The 23,456-nt window shown below is 48.0% G+C and overlaps 4 protein-coding genes across 4 annotated transcripts; 1 reads left to right on the forward strand and 3 right to left on the reverse strand.

Annotated features, from left to right (window-relative positions):
- Nucleotides 1-3,620: 3,620 nt before the first annotated feature.
- Nucleotides 3,621-5,430, reverse strand: C8R40DRAFT_1175653 (putative serine esterase-domain-containing protein; the record flags this gene model as incomplete). Its single annotated transcript, XM_046232358.1, has 3 exons — nucleotides 3,621-4,599; nucleotides 4,650-5,158; nucleotides 5,206-5,430. The coding sequence occupies 3 exons, from the start codon at nucleotides 5,428-5,430 to the stop codon at nucleotides 3,621-3,623; spliced, it is 1,713 nt and encodes a 570-aa protein (XP_046081488.1).
- A 17-nt stretch (nucleotides 5,431-5,447) lies between these two features.
- On the reverse strand, nucleotides 5,448-6,867 carry C8R40DRAFT_645645 (uncharacterized protein). Its single transcript, XM_046235756.1, has 3 exons — nucleotides 6,687-6,867; nucleotides 6,386-6,626; nucleotides 5,448-6,321 (listed from the first exon to the last, which is right to left on the reverse strand). The coding sequence occupies exons 2-3, from the start codon at nucleotides 6,486-6,488 to the stop codon at nucleotides 5,861-5,863; spliced, it is 564 nt and encodes a 187-aa protein (XP_046081489.1). The 5' UTR covers nucleotides 6,489-6,626; nucleotides 6,687-6,867; the 3' UTR covers nucleotides 5,448-5,860.
- A 6,017-nt stretch (nucleotides 6,868-12,884) lies between these two features.
- Nucleotides 12,885-14,896, reverse strand: C8R40DRAFT_1175657 (uncharacterized protein; the record flags this gene model as incomplete). The annotated part of the gene is made up of 3 exons (XM_046232359.1): nucleotides 12,885-13,597; nucleotides 13,717-14,168; nucleotides 14,307-14,896. 3 exons carry the CDS (start codon nucleotides 14,894-14,896, stop codon nucleotides 12,885-12,887), a joined length of 1,755 nt encoding a protein of 584 aa, XP_046081490.1.
- Nucleotides 14,897-20,103: 5,207 nt separating this feature from the next.
- Nucleotides 20,104-21,781, forward strand: C8R40DRAFT_1175661 (uncharacterized protein; the record flags this gene model as incomplete). Its single annotated transcript, XM_046232360.1, has 4 exons — nucleotides 20,104-20,523; nucleotides 20,589-20,791; nucleotides 20,849-21,281; nucleotides 21,560-21,781. 4 exons carry the CDS (start codon nucleotides 20,104-20,106, stop codon nucleotides 21,779-21,781), a joined length of 1,278 nt encoding a protein of 425 aa, XP_046081491.1.
- Nucleotides 21,782-23,456: the final 1,675 nt, after the last annotated feature.

Raw genomic sequence — 23,456 nt, forward strand, 5'->3', positions numbered from 1 at the left:
TAAGGAGTTTATGTTGTAGCGTGCTAGGAGCAGGCTGGAGCTCAAAGGGAGCTACGGTAACCGCGACCAAGGATGGGAATGACCTAGTAGTGGCTGGGATAGAGAGATGTGACCCTTGAAGGGGTTCCTGTAAGGTCCAGGGAGGTCCCTAAGGCGTAGGTAGGGGAGGTAGAGGTACGGAACCTAGTAGCGTTGCATAGAAGGAGTTGTACTCGCTAGAACATCAACGTAAGATCGAATAGGTCGTAGAGAGAATGGGTCTTGAGTGTATAAGCTCCTGAGAAGATATACGCCCGGGAGGGGAGGTCCCGGGAACTGGGGCTTAGAGGTGGACGTCCTCAAGTGTTGGAGGTGGTAACAGAGAAGCAGCACGTAGTTCGATGTAGGGGGTAGCTTCGACGTTACCTAGATTGAGGTCCCAGAGCTTGTAGAGCAATTGGGGAGCTCGAGGAGGTTTTGGGGAGGTTGGCTCACCAAGGCGTTAGGCATTGGGGAGGTTGGCTCACCAAGGGGATTCAAGGAACATGAGGCGGTGATCGAGATTAATACTTAATGGAGTTGGTGATAGGGGAGGTTCCCTATGGTGTCGGGGAAGCCTTCTTCCGGGCGTTTGGATGCATTTGGATAATGGGAATCATAGAAGGGGTGTTAGGGGACACAAATAGATGGAGGAGGTAGTTGGGAGGTGGCTACAGGTGCCCTTGGGGAGTTAGGAGTCAGAGAGAATTCAGGGTAGGGCATGACAGAGACTAGGTAGAAAGGGAATGTGTAGCAAGAAAGAACAATAAGGATGAGATTACAATAAATGGTAGATCTCAGAGTACCAAGCGCCGGAGCAGGGCACTGAGGCAAGGTCTTGACAGGAATCCAACTCACTTCTCTCTCACTTTTATTGCCTCTCTGAGACTACAAGCTCTGTTACCCAGGTATGGTGCTTGAGAGTGTCCCCACTATGCACCCCTTTCCTGCTCAACAGTTAGGTCCACAGTGGAAAAACTCCAGGCCTTTTATATGCTTCAGAAACAAAAAAATGAGGTTTATTCAATTAAACCAGTGGCCTGCAGGTGTATTTGAATTTTAATTTTCAACAACTAATATTTGTTGATGGGATCAATCTTCAGTGATGTAAGGCTTTCGAGGGCTCAAGCCTAAGAGGGGGATACTGTCAAGACCATGCCTTGGCACCTCGCTCCGGCACTCAGTATTCCAAGATTCACCATTTCTTGTAATCTCTTCCTTATTGTTCTTTCTTGCTACACATTCCCTTTCCACCTAGTCTCCTTTTATTGTCTTATTCTTTACCCTGAAGGCACCATACGTACAGCCCCTAGTAGTTAGTCTGACACTCCACTCCAATATGCCGATTAGTAGGTATAAATACTCCTGTACTATTCTGTAATTCCTCAGTTTAATTATCATCTTAGATCACCTTAGATTGTCACTCTCTATTCTCTGGAGTCTTGAGGCTTAACCCTTGAGTACTCTCTACTATGACCTTAGGACTTATAGTTCTTTGGTCCGCTCCTTGTTGTCAGCGTTATTGTTGTTATCAGCTTGGCTGCTACTTGTACCTCTCTTCCACTCTCTCCTCCAGGGACTAGTGGTGTAATGACAGTGTTGTTAATAACTTCACTACTGTCCCATTTGACCCTCTGCACTTAGACACCAAATGGCCCTTGGCATGGCTTTCTGGTGTACATGATCTTAACAAATGGGCACTCCTTCAGGACAGGTGCCCAGCAGATCAAACCAGGCTATCCAGATGGAAGTATTCTTTGTAAGCCTCAACCCAAATTGTATCCAGATTTTTGATGTAGATAATTTGCACTTCTTGGGCCCCTTTCAACCACTCTCAAAGATCATTGTGGTTACCAACTCAATGATGCAGCACAGAGATCAAGTATGCAGCACAGAAGAAGTTTGTGGCATATTTCTGAATCATAGCTAAGCATATGAGATGAATTTTGGTACCTATTCTGATAGCCACAGATTTATTTCAGTAGTTGGAAGATTGAGAGTCTCCTCTATGGCTGTGGTCTTTGACCTAGTTATCCTGTAAACTGTATCCTCTATGACAAAGCTTGAGCATAAACAGGAAGCTCATACTTTAGGGTTGAATTGATGGAATAATGTTAGACAATTCTGACTAGACTGAAGTTGGGATTGGAAATTTTTGAGAACTTGAAGGTCGAGACTAACTGTCATTCCAGACAAATAGAGAATTTGAGCGAGCATTGCAAAGATTGTTGATTACTTGTCACGAAGCAGCAGAGGCTGAGTGACGAGCAGAGCGGGAAAGCGGAGTGACTAAGCAAGGCAGTGAGGCAGAGCGACTAAGCAGGTCAGCAAGGCGGAGCGACTAAGCAGAGCGGAGGCAAACTGGTCCCAGATAATGACAGAGATATATTGAGTATCGTAGTCATAGGTTATTAATAGTAAGTAAACACATACCTGGTCCCAGATAATGACAGAGAGGTCAAGATAAGGGACCAGGCTGTGGAGGGTTGGCTATATATACATAATCTGATCTGCGAGAAACAACGATGTAATACTGTACAGTTCAGGGGCAAGGAAGGTGGCGGAAGCCGATAGAAAGAGAAGGTGGGTCAGGTGGATCAGTAATCGATAGATCAGTAATCGATGGGGGTTGACAGTGATGGGATGATGTATCGTACAAGTAAAGGCGTCGAGACGGTGAGAAAGGGAAAATGATAGGGGCTGCATACTTTATGACATTACTGTTGTATAGGTCTCATTACCACTGGCATGAGTTGTTCTGAATATCCCAAGAACTTTGCCACAGGTTCAAATGATAAGTAATAACTACTCAATGCACTTACTGATGCATTGGCCCCCTCAGTCGCCCCCCTTAGTTTCCCCCAACCTACTCTCTAAAATTTGTTCCAGTTATCTTTCTCTGCCAAATTGAGCTGAGTTGAGCTTTGTGGAATTCACCTCAGTTCCAGTGATTTCAATGGAGTTACCAGGTTACCCCCCTTTGTTAGTTCATTTCCATAGTGACATATAATGATCATGAGCTGGACATGTACTTTTGTTTATTGCTGCTAACCTCGCACAGCTTGTTGATGTGATGATTCAGACACAATTGGCTATGTATGCTCTACCATAATGTTCCAATTGCCTTCCTGCATCAGTTCCATCAGCCAAACATGTGGTTGCATTTCTTACATGTTGTACAGTTCAATTGAGGTAGTGCCTGGACAATCCTAACTAAGGACTGCATACGATGAACCTGAGACTGATGTTGTAAGAACGAAAAGCTCAAGTGAAAGTCATAAAATACCCCAAGGATTCATAAACCTAAAGGTATGGTAAACGCATCTATCTATCACTATCTATATGAATGTTACTATTAGCAAGATACACATAAGTTCAAGCCAACAAGTTCAAGTATAATGTTGCTCTGTCTCTACCCCACCTCCGCATAGAAAGATTCATCACTAAGCAGTTGAGTTAATCTCTCAACCTCGAAACATAACTTACACGCCACAGCATCCCAACTCCCAGCTGCACCATTTACCATTCACCTCGTTACCTCAAGCAAGACTCCCCAATTCAAAATCGATTTTCAACAACATCATGATCCCCATCTTCCCATCTTACACAACTAACCCCTCTGCCCAACACCTCAACACACCCTCTCCAATCTTATGATGCTCAAAGTTCCGGACGTCGCGGGAGACAATCGGAGCATGGGCGTTGCGGATTGGAATTGGAATCGAGTGCTTGGGCTTTGATTTCGTGGGCTTTGTGGATTTCGAAGAATTGTTGATAATAGCTTCATCCCTGGATTTGGGGTTGTTATCCTCGTCCTCGTTTTCGGGAACCTCATCAACAAATGAATCAATGAAAGCAATTTCTTTGGATAATCCAGGGAGGGTGTTTAATCTAGCAACTATAGTATGTTGGAGAGGAGTGAGGAGTGGGGCATTTTTCGAAGACTTAGGCAGTTCAGATGGGCTGTGAGATGGTTTCGGATTTATCATGGATGTTGCGTTAGGCGGTGTGGATGCCAGCGCAGCAGCAGTAGAAGTGAGCACAGATTCAGGCGGTGGGGAAGGTTCTGGAGAACCCGACGGCGAATATGCTGTCGTTCCGTCATCGTACAACGGCGTCGATGCCCCAGATGGGTTTGCAGAAATACTCCCACCACCAACCGGATCATCAATAGTATCCACCACCGCATCCTCAATCACTCTCTCAACCCTATGCTCAATAGCTTGAATCATCTGCACGAGACTCTGTACGCCATTCGTGTGATGTTGATTATCCGATCCACTAAACCTGTTCTCTAGCCCCCGAATGCGAACGCGACTCCGGCTCGTAGCTCTCGTGAACCGTATGAACACCAGAACAAAAGCGAGGGGTACAAGGAGCGGGAGAGAGGCGTAAATGAGGAGATTGAGGGGGAAAGGTTTAATGAGGAAGGGCGGAAGAGGTATGAGTGGTTTCGAGATTTTGGGTTTTCGTTTAGAGGGAGAGCGTTGGGCAGAGGTGTATTCGGAGGCTGGAGATGAAGGAGACAATGAAGGAACAGTATATGATGTGATAATTGGAGGGTATTTCGGGTGGAATTTACTATGTACCAAATGTTAGAAATGATTATTGTTCAAATCAAAAAAACTCACACTTTGACGCCCCTTTCTTCCCAGTCAACGAACGGATCTTCATCTTCCATCGCGGCAGTAACATATGGCACCGTAAGATCGTTCACCGCATTCGCGAATATCCTTACTTGTTTGAAGAGCGTTAGGGAGCGATAGAACGGGAGCGAAGGGGAAGGGTCGGACATTATATCCAGGAGAGGTCGTGCAGCGGCCCAATTATCCCGCAGATAGAACTGCTCCCCAGTCCTACTCAACAATTTCGGTCCTAGCCGATGCGCGAGCGAGGAAAAGAGAGTAGAGTATCGGATGAGGCCAAGGTGAGGTGTAGCGATGGTGTTGAAATTCATTGGGGTCATTCGTATTGGCGACGACGAGGAGGGCCCGTTGTCATTGTCATTGGTAACGAAATAACCTCTCTGAGCTAATATCCCTACAACGTATCGTGATACCAATCCACCAAGGCTATACCCTGTAATGCTAAACTTGGTCACCCGTTTCAGCTGCTGAATTTTATTGATTTCGTCAACTATCTATGGATAAATAGTCAGTTAAGAATTAAAATGACCAAGTAACTCACCTCATCGACAACCCGTTCCGCACACCAATCAATCCCATCGTACGTTCCTTCTTCGCGATTCGCTTCTGCGAGCAACAGGTGTAGCTCTTCACGTGCATACGTCTCCTCTACAATCCTCGCCATCTCGGCCAAATGTCCCGGATGTCCCCACATTCCATGTACGAGGACGAGTAAATGTACTGGCTGAACGTCGACATTTGATTCGTGAGGCGGCTCGGTGGACATGGAGGATGACTATGGAATAATACGAGTGATTTATGGATATTCCGATTCGGCAGCGGATTAATAATGAACAGTGGTTATTTTGTGAAGTTGTCGTCGTTATTGTAGGTTTGTCAGTTGCGAGAAGAGCGTCCCAGATACGTCGAAGAAGACTAGCCTAGCCTAACACCAAATATTGTCAACCCTTGGTCAAGGCGAATTCGGAGTCACAGTACAGGTGAGCCTTAAGCCGTTTGCTTCAAGTGAACGAGGTGACGAATACTGCGCACGTTGAGCGCGTGAAAAAAGAAATAGCAGTCCAAGAATCCAACAGAGAGCAGAATGAGACGCCTTGTTCGGCACTGAAAGTGTAAGAAGATTCGTAGGTGCTGGCGCTTTCTACACCAGCTAAGGGCGCCAAAAAAAAACAAAGAAAGTAGCACTAAATCTGATTCTAAATAGGCACCTCCACCTTTTTGTACATAGCATCCCATGTCGTGGAATATTCATCCCCTTCATCACTCTTCCACCGACACGTCGCATAATGCGAATTCCGCATCTTTTTCACCACAGAATCAGAATACTCGAACCTCCCACCGACCTCAACCTTGCGCAAATCATCCAAAAATCTCACCTTTCTCCACATGTAGGGAAAACTAACGGTGCCCAACAACAACCCCTTGGATGCATCAATTGTTCCTTTGAGATGCTTCGTTGAAGTGGCTTTCAACCGATACCCTTCTTGAACAACTCCATAATACAAACCATCAACCGAAATTTGCCATTCCTCAGGAGATATCACGCATCCTCGAAGTTTATCTTCAGCAGAACACGGTGTAATCTCCGTTTTGGGGTCAAGCATTTCGCCATTGTGGGAACGCCAGAGTTTCACGGGAATATTTTCAAGAGGCGACTCTTGAAAAGAAGAAACAAAATCGGCCGCGGGAAGGCTGGGGACATTTGACTGTTATGAACTTACCGTCTTTGGGGGTTTCTGGTTTAACCATAGGCATTGCAGTGCTGGTACAATTGGAGAAAAAAAGAATAACCACTACATAGAGCAAACGCAGTGGAAGGAACATTTGGTGCGGCTTCGATTCTCGCCGGGTTCTTTGACGGTTGGATAGAAATGATTTGAAATTTCAAAAATCAAGGCAAATGGACGGACAAAGGGGCGGGGCAGGGCGTCGACTCTGTAGTGGAGTATTTTCGTTAAATTACTTGAATTAAACCCCCTTTCAGAACACAACGTTAAACACAAAAGATAATGAATAACATACCAGGTTGTGTGAACAACTAGATTTGACCAGCAGATCCAGTAGTAGAAGTAGTAGTGACGTTTGAACGTTCAGATCTGAGCACACACGGCTCCAGTGAACAGATGGCGACTGTGTCCTTCAAATTTCTTTCGCAAAACTAGAATAAATCTGAGCACACACGGCTCCAGTGAACAGATGGCGGCTGTGTCCTTCGAAGTTCTTTCGCAAAACTAGAATAAGTAAGAGTGAGTATGAATGAACAGCAACAAGTTCTTTGTTTTACAGCCCTTTGCATAATTCCGTGAAAATGGGAATTTTTTTTTTTACCGGACCGCCCATAAGCGACTTCGACCGAGATCTCCGGCCTGACAGCTGACTGCTTGGCGTCGTGCCCAGTAACAGCGCCATACCTCTGCACACTGTCTCCTCACGATGTACATGCACCTAAAATTTACTGGAATAGCTGCAAAAAGAACAGGATCCAGCTGGTATTGACTAAAAAGCTTAGCATTGAGAGGCTGCTGTCATATATTGAAGTTTTCTAACAATTAAGAGGCACTAATGTAATAACAGTGTGTCGGGATGTTGAGCGGGTGGTCGTTGTTGCCACGTCGGGTCGACATCAAAGTTGGGTCCGGAACATTCAAAAATCGGACCGAAGTAGGAGAAAAAAACCCTGTTTTCACGGAATTATGCAAAACCCTGTACAGTGACAAATCAAACTTGAACTCACCGAACCAGCGTTTGCGTAAAGGGTTGGCAGTGGAAAGGAACGAACAAGCAACGAAGGAAGAATTGAAAGGGAAATATCAGGAACCATCTCATCCCGGAAAATATAGTATGCGCCAATCAAAGTGCAACAACAGCCATCAATCTGTTCCGTTTTCACCTTGCTTAGGTCAAAACAGGGGGCTACCGTCGGAGAAATCCGTAAATCCAACCTCTGTTAGTAACTAGGCCCCGCTGTTGTGGACTGCACCTTGCTTGGGAAGGGATAAATTTCAGTTAAATTGATACTAGAACTGGTATGGCAGGAACTAGGGAATGATGCAGGATTATGTATGCAGAAAGTGTAGGGTATCATCTGAGTGTCTTTGTCAAGGTGTAGATTTTAGTTCAAGTATCAAGTGAAAAAAACAAGGCACATAAGGTGCACTACAGGATATACACACTTCAAAAGCCTTGTGGAAATTTGTTTGATTAATCTGAGTATTGAAGAAAGAATGCGGCGCACATACTATTGCCCACTGGGAAGTGGGTCACACAGGCAAAGAAGCATCCAAAATAACATTTATATTACTTCTCCCAAGTTTGAGTGGTGATATTTTGTGTGCAGTCATCATACAGACATATTGAGCACAATTTGAGATCTGTGCAAGCAGATGGGGCTAGGAAATAAATATTTTACGGAAGCGGAGTCCAAAGTCTGAAATAACCAGGATGTGGGTCACCCGCATGCACCTGCTCATAAAGTCACTCGTTGCTCAAATTCTTCGAGAAGATTGTTTAAAATGAGTATAATATATCCTTCCATTAAAAACTTTATGTGTCAATTGATGAAAGTATTCAGAAAATTTGTGTCATCAAATGCTTGTACTGTAAATTTGGCAATTTGAGGTGTCCTGGAGGCATTCACAGTCCACTCGAAGTCTGACCAGGAAGATAAAGCTCAAAATTAGTGGGGACCATGTATTTGAGAAAGATGTGAACACACCAGTAGCATTCACTTCACCCCGCATCCCTGTAGTCAAAACATAACAGACAATCCTAGTAGATAGTCTATTGTGAATTTTTCATGACAATGATCATGGTCCTCAGGGAGCATGAAAATTCCCAAAATTCAGTAGAGCCTCAGAGCAGCTCTATGCACCAAACACATCATGCACCTGACATTCAAAAAGATCTCAACAGAGTAGTTTGATAAATAGGCATGTTGCAAGGTCGGGCTCTCCCCAATGACATGGTTTGTCATGCTGCATGCCCAGCTGACTGCAGAAGCCTGGATAGATTGAGAAAAGTGATGTGGTGTGTCTTCCTGTTGGTCCTGATAAGATATAAATTACTGGAAAGACTGAGAAGAGTTGTCGAATCTGACATCATTTTCTGCAAGGATGAAGGAAATAATTAAGATTTTTACATAATTGGGCCGATTGGTCTGGTCATTTCATCTCCCATTTCTCATTGCACTTCTCACTCACGCCCATGTTGTATTCAGAGTATCACTCGATGCTACTTTAGAAGATGTACATTGAATTTCACAACCTAGACAAAATCTACTGCCTATAAATACTAATTGACCCACTTCTAGGGGGTCAATAGTAAGGTGCGCCACAAAGCAAGCACAGAGCTCAAGATGTTTGTAAACATTTGGCAAAAGCATGAGGCCAAGCACAACCAAAACATGCCTGCACAAAACAACTTAACTTCCAGAGTGCAATAGACCTTGCAAGCAAGGTGACTGTTAGTGCTGCCGCAAGTCAAAGTTAACTTGGACCCTGAACTTGAGTCTTGACTTGACTCAGCTGGGTTCCCAAATAGGCAGGCAAGTTGTCAAGTTTTGATGAGCTCGTTGCCTTGACTCAATGTCGCATCTTCTTCCAAATAGCTGACATTCAATTTCATTGCATGGGAAGTTAGAAGTATGCCAACAATCTTAGTTCCATACCACCATCATCTACAAATATCATACTTGTTCTCAGTTTTCTCCAAAGTGATTCAGCAACCTGCAGTCAGTTTGGGAGGGTCCATAGCCAATTGTCAAGGCCTTCATAGCCCCAAGGATAAGTCACAATATAGCAACTTTGTTGAATCTGATCAACAATGTGCTCGACACATCGGTCATGCACCTTGAGCAGTATAAAAGGGATGTCCTAAGAAGTCCAATGTTTGATATGTTGCTGGGTTAAGTGGAGAGCCATGGCAGTCTGTGTGATTTGTGGCAGTGAGGGGGAGAGCTGTCAATGCAGACAGACTGCTGGTGGACTGGGGGATCTCACTATCTGATAGGACGGATGGACTCGATGTGCTTGATTGACCTACTCTACCTACTGAATATGTGCTCTACTACTACGAACAAACAGATGACAACATGAATTTAGATAAGATATGAGATAAGATAGTGAGCTCTGGGAGTCCCTACTCCATGTGCCCCCATTAAAAAAAACGGTGGCACCCTCATTGCCTATGCTTTCTCGTTAGCTTCTGTCCTGCGTCTAATCATCTCCAGCTGTTCCTCAGCCAACTTCGTGCCCATCCTAGGCTTGAACTCTCGAAGCCGCCTCGCGGCAAACCACTTCCCCTCGATGAGCCGGCCGTCAACCGTTTGCAGGGTGTAAGAGTTGACATTCCGTTCCACGACTCGGTAAGGACGGGACCATTTTGGTATGATCTTTTTGATGGTTTTGAATGTATAGTCGAGGTCGCTCCGATATACTTGTACCAAATCTCCCTTGTCAAAAATGACCTCCTTGCCTTCTTTCTTTAATACCCTCCTGTCAAATATAGTTTTTCTTTTCACCGCATGGCGCACAAACGCGTTGTATCCATCAAACTGCTGTTGCTCCACGTAAGCTGTTTGGACCAGGACCTGTTATTCCGGGAGTACCAAAGTGGCCTCTACCACCGGAGTTTGACGTATGTTGACCACTGCTCCCAAGAGCAGCTCGTTCGGAGAGAATCACACTGAAGGAAGGATTCGGTTGTTGATAATACGTACCGCTTCATCAAGGTACTCCGGCCACTTCTCCGGCAACGTTTCCCAGTTCATTTCCTTGAATTCCTCCGAGTCCTCCCCTAACTTCAGTGCGCACAGACGTTTCAGTACATGGAGTAGTATCTTGTTAGTTCCCTCCACCAGACCATTGACCCATGGAGAGTATGCAGGGGTGAGGTGTTGTTTTGTCCCCCATTTCTCACACAGTTCCGCGACTTCCTTGTTGGCGAAGTGAGAACCGTTATCCATCATGAACGTTTCAGGTGGGAGGTACCCATTGAATAAGGAAGCTAGGCTAGACGTTGTCGTGGCGCCTGACCCCGCCACTTTGAACTTGAAGGCCCAAACTCACTGGGAGTACGTGTCCAGATACAAACCCACGGTCTTGTACCCGCCCTTCCCCTTCGACATTGACAAGTAATCCCCCACCAGTAATTCGAATGGGTGTCGTCTTGTGATGGGGTTAAGGAGCGCATGTATGCACGCAGCGCCAAAGTTCTTGCATTCTGGGCATATTGTGATAGCTTCCATGACCGACTCGTCTAGCTTAGGACTCCATATCCAGTCCATCAACGCCAACTTTACCGAATCTCGTCCCCAATGCCCAGCCTCACCATGCTGCACTTTGGCCAGGACTTTCGCCTTTTGCTTCAGCTTGTCATCTGCCTGACTTTCCAGAACCTGTAGCACTTCCACCACTTCCTTGAACACCGGCTCCCCAGCAAAGTGTTCCATCAACACCTTCCAATTGGTGCCTCCTATGCCACCTTCCGTTCCGTCAACTGCACTCACCCCAAAGACATCATTAACAAGCCCCGTGACTGCCTCCCAGTCCTCACTGACTGTCCATTCGCTCCCATCGCCTACTACCCTATCCTGACCCTCCCACATCTGGCTCATGCTGTCCGCCACCACATTCAGCTTCCCTGGGATATGCCGTACGTCCACGATGTGGTGTGCCAGTACACCGTCCCTCCACCTGCAGTGTGCTGCGTTCAGTTTATCATTAGCGATGACGTCGCGCAGAGCCTGGCAATTGGTTTCGATCTCCACAGGGAATCCCCAAATCATGTCAGAGAATTTGTTGAGTCCAAACTTCAGCGCTGCAAACTCCAGCAGGAACGGCTTGTAATTCTGCTCAGCGTTCGATGTTTGTTTGGACGCGAATCCCACCGGGTGTGTCTTGTAAGTTGTGGTACCATTCGGGTGGACCACCTCAAACCGCTGCGCAACCACCGCCGCAAAACCTTTCTTGCAGCCATCCATTGTTATGATGAAGCTGGATCCATCCCATCGCGGCGCCTTCAGGACTGGTTCAGAGACTAGCGCACGTTTCAATGCCAGAAATGCTTTCATGTGGTCTAATGTCCACTTGTCGCTGAGCTTGAATGATTCCATGGCTTTTCGGTACGTGGATTTGGTGTAGTGCTGGGGCAAAGGAACTGACTTTAACAAATTCCGCAGTGGGCCTTCTATGCGGGCGTAGTTACGGATGAGATCCCGGAAGTGGCCTGTGAGTCCAACAAACGATGCGAGGTTCAGTGCGTCCACTGGCTGCTTCCACTCTACAATAGCAGTGAGTTTTGCCGGGTCCACTGTGACTTCCTCCTTGCTGATTTTCCCCCCTGCAAAGATACCCTCAGACATGAAGAATTCCGATTTTGCAGCTGACAGGGATAAGTTTCAAGAGCGGACTCGGTCCAGAATATGCGTGAGCTTTACGAACATAGCTTCAAAGTCGTCGTCTGCCAACCCTCCATCATCCACGAAGAGTTCAATGGTGCCGTCGGCGATGAGGTCATCTAGATGCAGGGCTGTCATGTTGGCAAAGGTCAATGGGACACCCGTAAGGCCGAAGGGAAGCTTGGCGCACCAGAAGTAACCTTTGCCCTCCACATAGAATGCCGTATAAGGTCGAGATTCTCATTCCACTTCGCAGCCATAAAACCCAGATGCAAAGTCAAACAGACAGATATAGGTATGTGTCAAGTCCATGCCGCGGGCCTCCATTCCGCTGTTCGGTACTCCGAGGATCTGCTCCTTATTGTAATCTTACTCTTATTGTTCTTTCTCGCTACACATACCCTTTCGTTCTAGTCCCTTCTTATTGTCTTTTACTTTACCCTGCAGGTACTACTCGTATAGCTCCTAGTAGTTAGTCTGGCGCTCCGCACCGATGCGCTGTTCTGTAGATATAAATACTGCCTGTACGCTACTGTAGTTCCTCAGTTTAATTATCAACTTAGATCTCCCTTCTCAACTTAAACTCTTCTCTAAGTCTTCAGGCTCAACGCCTTGAAGTACGTTCCCCTCGACCTTAGGACTTGAACGTTCTCTGGTCCGCTCCTCGTCATCAGCGATACCGCCGCTCCGACTTGGCTGCTACTTAGCTCCTTCCTCTTTACTCTTGATCTCCGGGGACTAACGGCGTAACGGCGGTGTTGTTAATAACTTCACTACTGTCCCATTCGTCTTCCGCACTTAGGCACCTTGTGGCTTTGGCACGGTTACACGGTGTACATGATCTTAACAGTATGGCCACTTAAAGACTGTTGTTTGGACCTGATGTTGCCCTGAGGCATTGGCGCTATCTCCGTGAGTTTATTTACTGCCATGAAGTTCTGACAGATTCTCCACTCTGCTGGTTTAGTGGGCTCCACGTGTTCTGCCGGACTCGGGGTCTGTACTAGACGAGTAGGAAGACCCGTGGCTGCGCATTCCTCATTCAGCCTGTACATCAGTTCCTCTACTGTCAGCCCCATCCCTTCATGTGCCTTCTGCGCCAGAGTTAACGGCGACACGCACTTCACGTCTTCCGGGTTGCAACGCTCGATTACACCTGCTTCAAGGAGTTCATCAATCTTGGCATGCAAGTACTCTCGTTGGGGCGGTGTTAGGGACTTTTGCCTGACTTTCTTTGGGAGGGTGGCATTCTCTGGTACGTTCAGCCGGTGGACTGCGTTTTTTACTGGTCTGACTTCACCTACGAACAGCGCAAAGCAGTCGGCATAGCTACTCAAGAGCTGTTCCACCCTCGCTCGCTGGTCCACCGAAAGTTCCGCCCCAATTTTTACCTTGCGGAGAATTTCCTTTACATGCTCTGGCCGAAACGCCCCATTCTCTCCCTCATTGCGTGTGAACAGGTTTACATCGTCACTTTGGTCTAACGCGTCTGGGAGAAGTCCGGCCCTAGGGAGCTCAGGTTTGGGTATTCCTCGGCCTGCAGCATGCAAATCGGAACTGTGCGGGTTTGGTCAGCAAGGTGTGGGTCATCTGGTGGATTGCCTTTAGGAACTTCTCTCGAGGGGGGTATATTAAATCCCCCCACTGAGTCCGTACATATGCCGTTAGGCTCAAATTCAGCAGCATTCTTCCCTTGCACTCCATCCTGCATGTCAAACGTCGTCTTCGTAGGGTTTACGTCTGCATGGTGAGGCGAAAACTCTGCAAAGGAGGGGTCAATACAGGCGCCTTCAGCTGCTGTGACATCTGGTGAGACTTCCCTCGAGGGGGATGCGTTAAGTCCCCCCGGTAAATTCACGCTCAACCTCTTTGGAGGAACTGGCTCTTTGAGCCTATTGCACCAGAAGAACCACTTGCGTAGGCCAGGCTCTGCGCGCCTCTTTCTCAACCACTCCTTCCATTCAGCATCCCGTTGTTCATCCTCCAGTTCCCAAGCCTTCCATCGCTCCTGCTGCCGCTGTTCGAGCGCTTCTTGATGTTTGATGGCCTCCTCCCTTCGGATTCTCCTCGACTCCTTGAACCACTCCTCCATCTCGGCTTCCAACCTCCTTCAGTCTTCCTCTGTCATGCTCGTCGGTAGCTCTGGAGCCTCTTGAGGCATATCCCATCCAGCATGTGTGTGCTCTAGGTCTTCATCTGGGACCTCCTCGATCTGTGGATTTTGTCGTCGGGTGGGAGCTTCAAACCTAGGTAGGTACTGTCCGTCGATGTTAGCAACGTGTTCCCATTCTATGCGAAACAGGTTTTCAACTTCCCTGTCCAGCGGGGTTAATGCCTTCACGATAACCCCGCCCAATGGTCCCTCGCTTTCTTCGAGAACCGCCTGCACTGGGGCAGATGGCCTCGGTAAATCCCTGTCCTCTTCCTCCAATGTCCCTTTTATCGCGGCTCCAAGTCCTTCATTGAAGACCTCCCGTATATTCCCTTTCCGTCCTCGTAACAAAATGGAATCCTTTTGGTAGTCATGTACCGCTGCAAACTTTTCGAGGAGCGGTTTGCCGAACAGGAAGTTCCAACTACCACCACTATCAAACACTTCAAACCCCCCTTCGACTTCCGCGCCTTGATTGTTCACCCGACCCATCCAACACGCCTTTCCCGGGACTACACTACCATTTGCCATTCGAAATTTCTTCTGCGTTGCTGTCCACCCCCCTATCGACTTTCGCAGGCATTCGTAAACTTTGGTATCCATCGCTGCTACCATTGCGCCATCATCCACCATCACCTTCACCTCCACTTGCTGTCCCTCGTCATCCTTCAGATTGATCTCCATTGAGAATGGAGCACTAACATGGCTTCCGCCGTTGTGGACACCGTACACTTCAAGAATATTGGATTCGTTCAAGAAAGGTTGTACATTGTTCACAACTGATGTAATACCTAGGGTTGTACATTGTTCACAACCGACGTAATACCTAGGGTTACCCATTCACCACTCAGAACGTTAACCTGTCCCCATTTCCCGAATCGACCATTCCTTCAAAGATGGCTTCCGGGCCTACAATCTGTACTGCGTTTACTCGCGCTGGTCTACCCCCTAGCTCTCTTTGGCAGTAAGCTCTCCAGTCTGATTCCACCGGCGGGATCGTACCCGGCCTGGGGCAGGGAACGTCGATTCCGTGGCGAGCTCCTCCACACTTGAAGCACTCTCCCGAACATACGGCCTCCGTTCCTGGCTTCAGTGGGACAATAGTCATCTCAGACAGGGCACTATCCACCCCATGTCTGGATGCCCAGTCCAACAGCTCAGCTTTCCACACTGCCATCCCCTTGGGTGTATCGGGGTGTTGTACCTTAGCTGCAATGCCCCGGCGGAGTGTACTCTTGCGTGGGTCATCTAACACTGTGAATACTCGCCGAGGTTTGCGACCTCCCATGCTTGTAGGGTAAGCCGGCCTGGTTCTACTTGGGGAAGGCGAAGGGGGAGATGCGATTCAAGTTGCTGCGAAGGAAGTGGCGAGCCTGGTTTGGGGGGTTTCTGGGACGATCAGTGGAACAACTTTGCTAGCCTCGTGTTCAGCCTCCACCTTCAGGACACTCCACTTCACCTTTTTTATAGCATCTGTGAACTCCGTCCAGTTGTCGTGCTCTTCGTCAATCGTTTTCTTCAGTGCGTAGGGTAGGTTCTTCCAAACCATCCCAATCAACTGCTTTGTTTTTTCCACTTCGGCACCCTTTGCTAGACGGAGCAGGCGATCAGCCCACCACTGGTGGTACGGCTGGTTAGTGTCGTCGCTGGTCATCATGATTTGCTCATGAGTGATTCTTTCTGCCTCCAGGCTGGTGAGATACAGCTTTGCTGACTTTTTTTCCTTCTTTTGTGACGGGAAGCGGAGGTGGAACTTCGCCTCAAACCCCTCCCAGGATCCAGTTCTATCGGTGGCGGTTAGGTCTTCGGTGTACCATTCCCAAGCCCAGGAGTCTCTCTTGAGGTATGGTTTGATACAGCTGGCCAGGTCCACGCGCGGTGTCATCAACTCGGTCATCTGAACCTTGAAGTCCTGCAAGAATGTTGCTGGTTGGATCGGGTCGTCTGGGTCTCCAGAGAACCGGGCTAGAGGTTGTTGAGCAGCCATGGGTCTACAACGGTTTTCGGAAGGTATAGGTTGAGTCTGCTTTCATGTCGTGGGGCTTGGTGATGTTGACTGCTGTCTGGAAAATTTTTTCACCAGAATTTAATGGTGTTAAGTCTTCAAAATCCGATTCGCTGCCTGTGCTACAAATAACAGCCTCCGTCCTGGGTCGTTCGTCAGTGTCAGAGAGGTTTGTCGAGGTAAAGCGACCGTCGGATCCGCGTATCAGAGCCAGGTTGTTAGGCGTGTCAAGTTTTTCGGGTGTCTGTTTCGAATCGAGGAAACTTTTGTCTTTTGGCTGCGGCTCAAATCGCTGTTGTCACCAAGATGGACTGGGGGATCTCACTATCTGATAGGACAGATGGACTCGATGTGCTTGATTGACCTACTCTACCTACTGAATATGTGCTCTACTACTACGAACAAACAGATGACAACATGAATTTAGATAAGATATGAGATAAGATAGTGAGCTCTGGGAGTCCCTACTCCACTGGTCAATCTTCCTTCTAGGTCTGACCTCTTACTTCTCATATGTATTAAAATCATGTATACTAGTAAGCTGTGCCAAGGGCTAATCAGTATCTAAGCATGAGAGAAGGAGAAATGTATGATAAGCTCAGTGTTCACAATGTAGATGGTGAAACAACTATATTGGAGTCTCGTAGCTACCTGAAAGAAGGAGAAATATATGATAAGCTACGAGAGGCGTAAGTAAGGATCAAGTATGAGTAAAGTCAGTAAACATACCTCAGTGTTCACAATGTAGGTGGTGAAACAACTGAGGTACAGATGAGTGAGATACGCAGTATATCTGTAAAGTGTAATAGGAGTATGGTGATAAGGAAAGATAAGCAATAAGTAAGTATTGGAAATGAAAGGGGCAGGAATGGTATGAATATGGTATAAGTGCACTAAGGTGCACAGGTCACCTCCAACACTCCCCCAGACAAGAGTGCCCAGGTGGGAAGAATGTTGAGTTCAGAAAGGTAATGGTAGTGAGCATCATGGGGAAGTGGTTTGGTGAAAATATCAGCAGCATTGGCATTTCCACGGATGAACTCGACATCAATTTCTCCAGATTAAATGAGCTCACGGATGTAATGTTCCCAAATGTCAATGTGCTTGACCTTCCCGTGATTGCATGTATTCATTGTCAATGAAACTGCACTTTGATTATCCCCCTTCAAGATCCCCGGCTTCTCCTGAGGTAAGCCAACCTTCTCCATCCACGAGTGAGTCCATTTCAGCTGCTGTGCGGTGCAGGTGAGGGACACATATTCAGCTTCAATGGTCAACAAAGCCACAGTGGCCTGGCATTTGGAGCTCCAACAAACCAAACCACCTGCCATTGTGAAAATGTATCCTGACATAGATTGCTTGGTGTCATGGCAGCCACCATAGTTCGCATCAATGAATCTGACAGGCTTGAGTGGTTGGTCTGGAATATGTGATGCCGTAGTTCAGCGTCGACCTGATATAGCCAATGGTATGCATAAGGGCTTGCCAGTGAGTGGGACCAGGGTTGGATTGGAAGCAAGCGAGTAGGCTGACAGCGAAAGCAAGGTCAGGTCAGGTCGCAATCTGAGCCCACATTATTGAGCCCAATACTTGACGATAAGGTTTGTCTTGCATCTCACTATGTTCAGCATTGTTTGGGGGTGACATGGTGTTGTCAAGGATGATGCTGAGTGGGAGAGGGGTAGAGCACAAGGTGATGTGTTCAAGCCCAAGTTGTTTGATTATGTTTTCAAAGTAGGGTCATTGCGACAGTTGAATGGTTCCCATGTCGAGGCCTTGGTCGATGGGCATTCCGAGAAAATACTTATTTTCCCCCAACATCTTTGATCTCCCATTCATCACCCAGTTCCTTCATCCGACACTCTGCTTCCTCCTTACTAGATGATGCACCCCAAACATTGTCAGTGTAAGTATCCATCATTGTGAAGGACCCATCCTTCAACCACTTTGTGCATACGCAAGGATCAGCATGAGAGGTGTAGTAGCCCAGATCATTATATGTGGCTGATAGCATCTCATATCAATCATGGGCTCCCTGCATGGTACCATAGATGGTATGAACTAACTTACACACCTTATCTTCTCCCCCAGGAATGAAATATCCAGGAGGTTGTTGCATGTAGATATCCTCCATGGTCTTGCTATTGAGATATGCAGACACAAAGTCAACCTGCCAGAGGTGAAGTCCAAGGTGCGCCGCTATAGCTGCAGACATTCAAACAAACTTCAAGTGCATAACAACTGCCCAAGTCTCATTGTAGTCCAGGCCGAGCTGCTGAGTATAAGCCTTTCCAACCAGCCGAGCCTTGTCCCTGATTGCGACGCCTTCTCCATTCCACTTCACATCATACACCCACATGCAATCCATCACATTGACCCCGGGTGGCTTGTTGACAAGATCCCATGTGTGTTTTTTCATGAGGGTGTTGTACTTTGTGTCCATAGCCTTCGTCCACCATGCAGAATCCATATGCATAGCATTGTTGTACAAGCGAGGAATAGAGTGAGATGAATTGGTTGCAGTCATGCATGTTATATAGCCATCCAGTTTGACAGACAGCTGGGCCATTGTGGCACATGGGCATACAGTTTCAGCGGCCCATTCCACACCCTGACTTCTGGCATTCATTTCTGACTGTAGATACTCGCATGAGTAATCGTTGGAATACTGATTCTTGTGGTGCGACGGGGTTCTGGAGGCAGCACTGTTGGGGTATGTATTATGTCCATGCCTCGGTGCCCCACTCCGCCGCTCGGAACTCCAAGATCCTCCATTTTGTCATGCCTCGCCCCGAATTGCATAGCCCACAAGCTCCTTAACATAGTTCCCAGCCTCCCCAACCTAGTTCCCAACCTCCCCAGCCTCCTTCTCTGGACCACAATATCCCTCCCAACATCCCGTTAGACCTCCTTACTGCTAGAACAACCTCCACAATCATTAGCTTCCCTCAAATCAACTGAGCAATGTTCCTACAGGGCCCTGGAACCATGTACATGCATCTATCATTCCGTCCTCATGTACTTAGAAACCCCATTAAGTGCTTGTTTCATACTATGTTCCTTTGTTAACTTCCTTATATGTATTTAAGCAGTCTCGTAGCGTCCAGAAGCCCAGCTTGGTATATTTTGAACACACACCCTTTTGCATAGGTTCAGTCCCTGGAACTATGTTAAGGAGCTTGTGGGCTATGTGTTCGGGGCGAGGCATGACAATACTCTGATGCTGTCGGAGGAACTTTGAGGATCAAATCTAGAAAGGGCCTTGGAATTCTGTCGTAAACTGGTCGCAGATAACCGGGGAACCTCGTACATGGTTCAATGTGAACCAGAAGGTGCAGGGGAGGTCTCCCTAGAGCAATATGACCTGAAAAGGCAGTTCCGAAGCTCTGATGGTCATTTAGCGGCACGCAAACATTCATCGCCCAGGAATAACGAGTTTCCTGGATCTGATAACCCTGGCAATACGGCCACGAGGAGTCCCCAGTTATGATCGGGGACCTCCCCCCAGCGTAATTTGCAAACAAAACCCGTCACACCAGTCTCAACACAGCGATACCAGTTTGGCGAAGTAAGGATGGATGGCGAGCAACATTCATCACAGATCTCCGGACACAATCTGACAGCTCGGCTGGTCCCTAACCCTGTACACATTCCTCCCAGATTGAGCAATCCATCAGTCATCCCCTATCAAGGGTCGGTATCAATGCAATCTCAGGCAGTGGGAGGCAAAAGTAGAAGGGGGCCGAACCAACAAAGGATGTTGGCAGTTCACGAAGAGGCAATACCTCCGCAGGGAGCTCCTTTTGGAACTTCCCTTGTGATGGGAACTCGGACGAACTGACCTGGCACAATCATTGAACCGGCGCATTCTCAGGAGACAACAATAATGATCCAACAACAGGCTCGAGTCATTGAGATGCTTCAGGAGCAACTCCGTGAGGTAATGAAAGGGTTCACAGCAGAGGAGATACTGACTGGTGGACCATTCTCCAAAACAGGAAATACATCGGGATTATTCGGGCAAGCACCCAGGGTAACGAGAGAGGACACGAGGGGGGGTCCCTCTCCTGTAGTTCCCCAGCCAAGGAGCTGGCAAGCTACGGAGCCAAGATCCTTTAATAGATGCACTCCTATGGGAGTTAAGGAAGGGAACCCTCAGGGAGAACAAACATTCCCAGTACCGGCCACCCCCAGTGTGGATAGACAACGTATTCAAGAGTGGGGGGCCCGCGTGCAAAGAGCAGAACTAGGGGAGTATGTCAGACCAGAGGGAGGGATGTACACATTAGGGGACGGTGGAATAGCTGTAAGTGGAGGAGGCAATGGAGGGTTTAACCTCCCTCCTAGAGTACCTCCCCCACATCTCTCTAGTCAATCGAGAGATTGAGAACGACCTCTGAGCCAAGGGGGGTGGGATCAAAGGGGACAGGAGGGGCGCCACCTCTGCCTCCTCCTCTGCTACCACCCTCAGGGGGACCAGGTGATAACAATTCTGAGGGTTCCGATGAAGGTGTCAAGTCCATGCCTCGGGCCTCCATTCCGCCGCTCGGTACTCCGGAGATCTACCTTTTATTGTAATCTCACTCTTATTGTTCTTTCTCGCTACACTGTCATGCCCTGCCTACAACCAGACCAGCCCCAGTACCCGCCACACGTTGTCACCACTCTATCCACCTCCTGCACTTCCCCTACACCTCCCAAGTCACCTCCCCAAGTACCATCATGCACCTCCATCCTGCACCTTCCCCACACAAGTACCACCATATACCTACCCAAATGTCCTTCACCGACACGCTGTCATACCCCGACCGCCACCAGATCCGTCTCAGCACCGACCAGGAGCTCCCGCATGCCGTAAACCCCCAAGACAGATCCGTTACCCGAGCACCTGATGACTTCCCCAACACATGTACATTCCCTGGCGCGCATACAGGACCCCCTACAGCAACTCCATTAAGTATCAATCTCGATTACCGCCTCATGTTCACTAGATCCCCTGATGTTCCCTTGTCCACTTCCCGTACCTATTTAAGTAGCTCTGACACGTCCCCAAGCCCCAGCTTGGTATATTTTGAACACACACCCTTTTGCATAGGTCCAGTCCCTGTCCCTTTGTACCTGCTAACCATACGGATTTCTCTTTACTCTCTGTTTCTCTACCTCTGTTTCTCTTTACTCTCGTCTACTGTCTCTCTGATCATCTATACGATCAAATATACGCTTTTACTTCAAGTCTAAGCCATCCGAGTGAGTCTCCGAGCTCCCTCAAACATTACTAAAGCTCCCCAACGCCTAAACGCTTTGGTGAGCTACCCTTCCCCAAACCTCCCAGAGCTCCCTAGCTACTTCGTAAGCTTCGGGACCTCTATCTAAGTAACGTCGAAGCTACCCCTCACATCGAACTACGTATCGCTTCTCCGTTACCACCTCCCACACTCGAGGATGCCCATCCTCAAGCCCAGTTCCCAGGGACCTACCCTCCCTGGCATATACCTTCTCGGGAGCTTACACTCTCGAGACCCATTCACATCTACGACCTACTCGATCCTATATTGACGTTCTAGCGAGTACAACTCCTACTACGCAATATCGTACGGTCCCGCACTCTTACTTAACCTCCCTACGCCTTAGGGACCTCCCTGGACCTCCTAGGAACACCCTCAAGGGTCATCATCCCGTCTTCCAGCCACTACTAGGTCATTCCCGTCCTTGGTCGCGGTTCCCGTAGCTCCCTTCGAGCTCCAGCCTGCTCCTAGCATGCTACAACATAAACCTTCGTATACCAAAACCTACCCTAAGACCTATTCTGACCCAGGTCTTACATACACATACCCTTTTGTTCTAGTCCCTCCTTATTGTCTTTTACTTTACCCTGCAGGTACTACTCGTATAGCTCCTAGTAGTTAGTCCAGCGCTCCGCACCGATGCGCCGATCCGTAGATATAAATACTGCCTGTATGCTACTGTAGTTCCTCAGTTTAATTATCAACTTAGATCAACTTAGATCTCCCTTCTCAACTTAACTCTTCTCTAAGTCTTCAGGCTCAACGCCTCAAAGTACGTTCTACTCGACCTTAGGACTTAGACGTTCTCCGGTCCACTCCTCGTCACCGGCGTTACCGCCGCCCGACTTGGCTGCTACTTAGCTCCTCTTCCTATACTCTCGATCTCCGGGGACTTACGGCGTAACGGCGGTGTTGTTAATAACTTCACTACTGTCCCACTCATCTTCCGCACTTAGACACCTTGTGGCCCTGGCACGGTTTCATGGTGTACATGATCTTAACAGAAGGGGAACACACCTAATCGGGTAGGAACGGTGGCAGGAGAGAGGAGGACAGAGGGGAGCTTCCCACTGGAGCTCCTGAAGCACCTCCAACCCATTATGACCCTGACCAACCCTGGTACTATGATCCAAGGCAAGGTTGGCACCGAAAAACAGCACCGAGAAACCCCAACAAAGGACGAAATATGTGGGAGAGCAACAAGGAAAAAAATCGAATCACCATCGAGTTGAAACTCGACGTTGGTAAAATCGAGAGCTTTGCAGGTGACGACCGTTCTGCATGGAAAATGTGGGTCCTTGGCCTGGAAAGGATGTTTGGGGTACGTCCTACCATCTACGCTCAAGAAAAGGACAAGTGCGCTTCAGCAGCCACTCTCCCACTTTGATACGTTGAATGGGCAACGACTGAGAGGGGAGCATACCTGCCTCGAAGACTGGACAGAGTTTAAATGGGAATTCGGTTCCAAGTTTGGACCCATCGACGAAGCAGACAAGGCAAGGAGGAGGTTGGCCTGGATGAAGCAAATGCCTAAGGAAAGTTTTGCCAATTTCTTCATTCGCTTCAACAAATACGCTCCTCTGACCGGCTTTAATGACGAGGCACTGATAACATAGCTCAAGAAAGGGGTAGCTCCCTGGTGGCCTCTACAGGTTGTTACCAGAAGGGAAGAACCTTGATCCTACGACGAGTGGACTTGAGTGTTCACAAAGCTGGACGGAGCTGTACGTGTGCAAGCAGAGAGCTTGAGGAACCTCCACGGTGAAAAAACACTGCAAGGATGGCTGAGTGGTTTCCCCGGACTGGAGCTAGCACCAGAAGCTCCTTATAAGTCCCCCTTGCATAGGGAGTGAGATCCAGCTGATGTCTGGACCTCCAATCCAAAACCAGCTGGGACAGGGTGGTTCCAAAGCAGGTCCAACTGGAAAGAAGGACAACAGAGGGCTTCCGCAGC

This window comes from Lentinula edodes (assembly GCF_021015755.1).
Source record: "Lentinula edodes strain Le(Bin) 0899 ss11 chromosome Unknown C8R40scaffold_45, whole genome shotgun sequence".
Lineage (NCBI taxonomy): Eukaryota > Fungi > Basidiomycota > Agaricomycetes > Agaricales > Omphalotaceae > Lentinula > Lentinula edodes.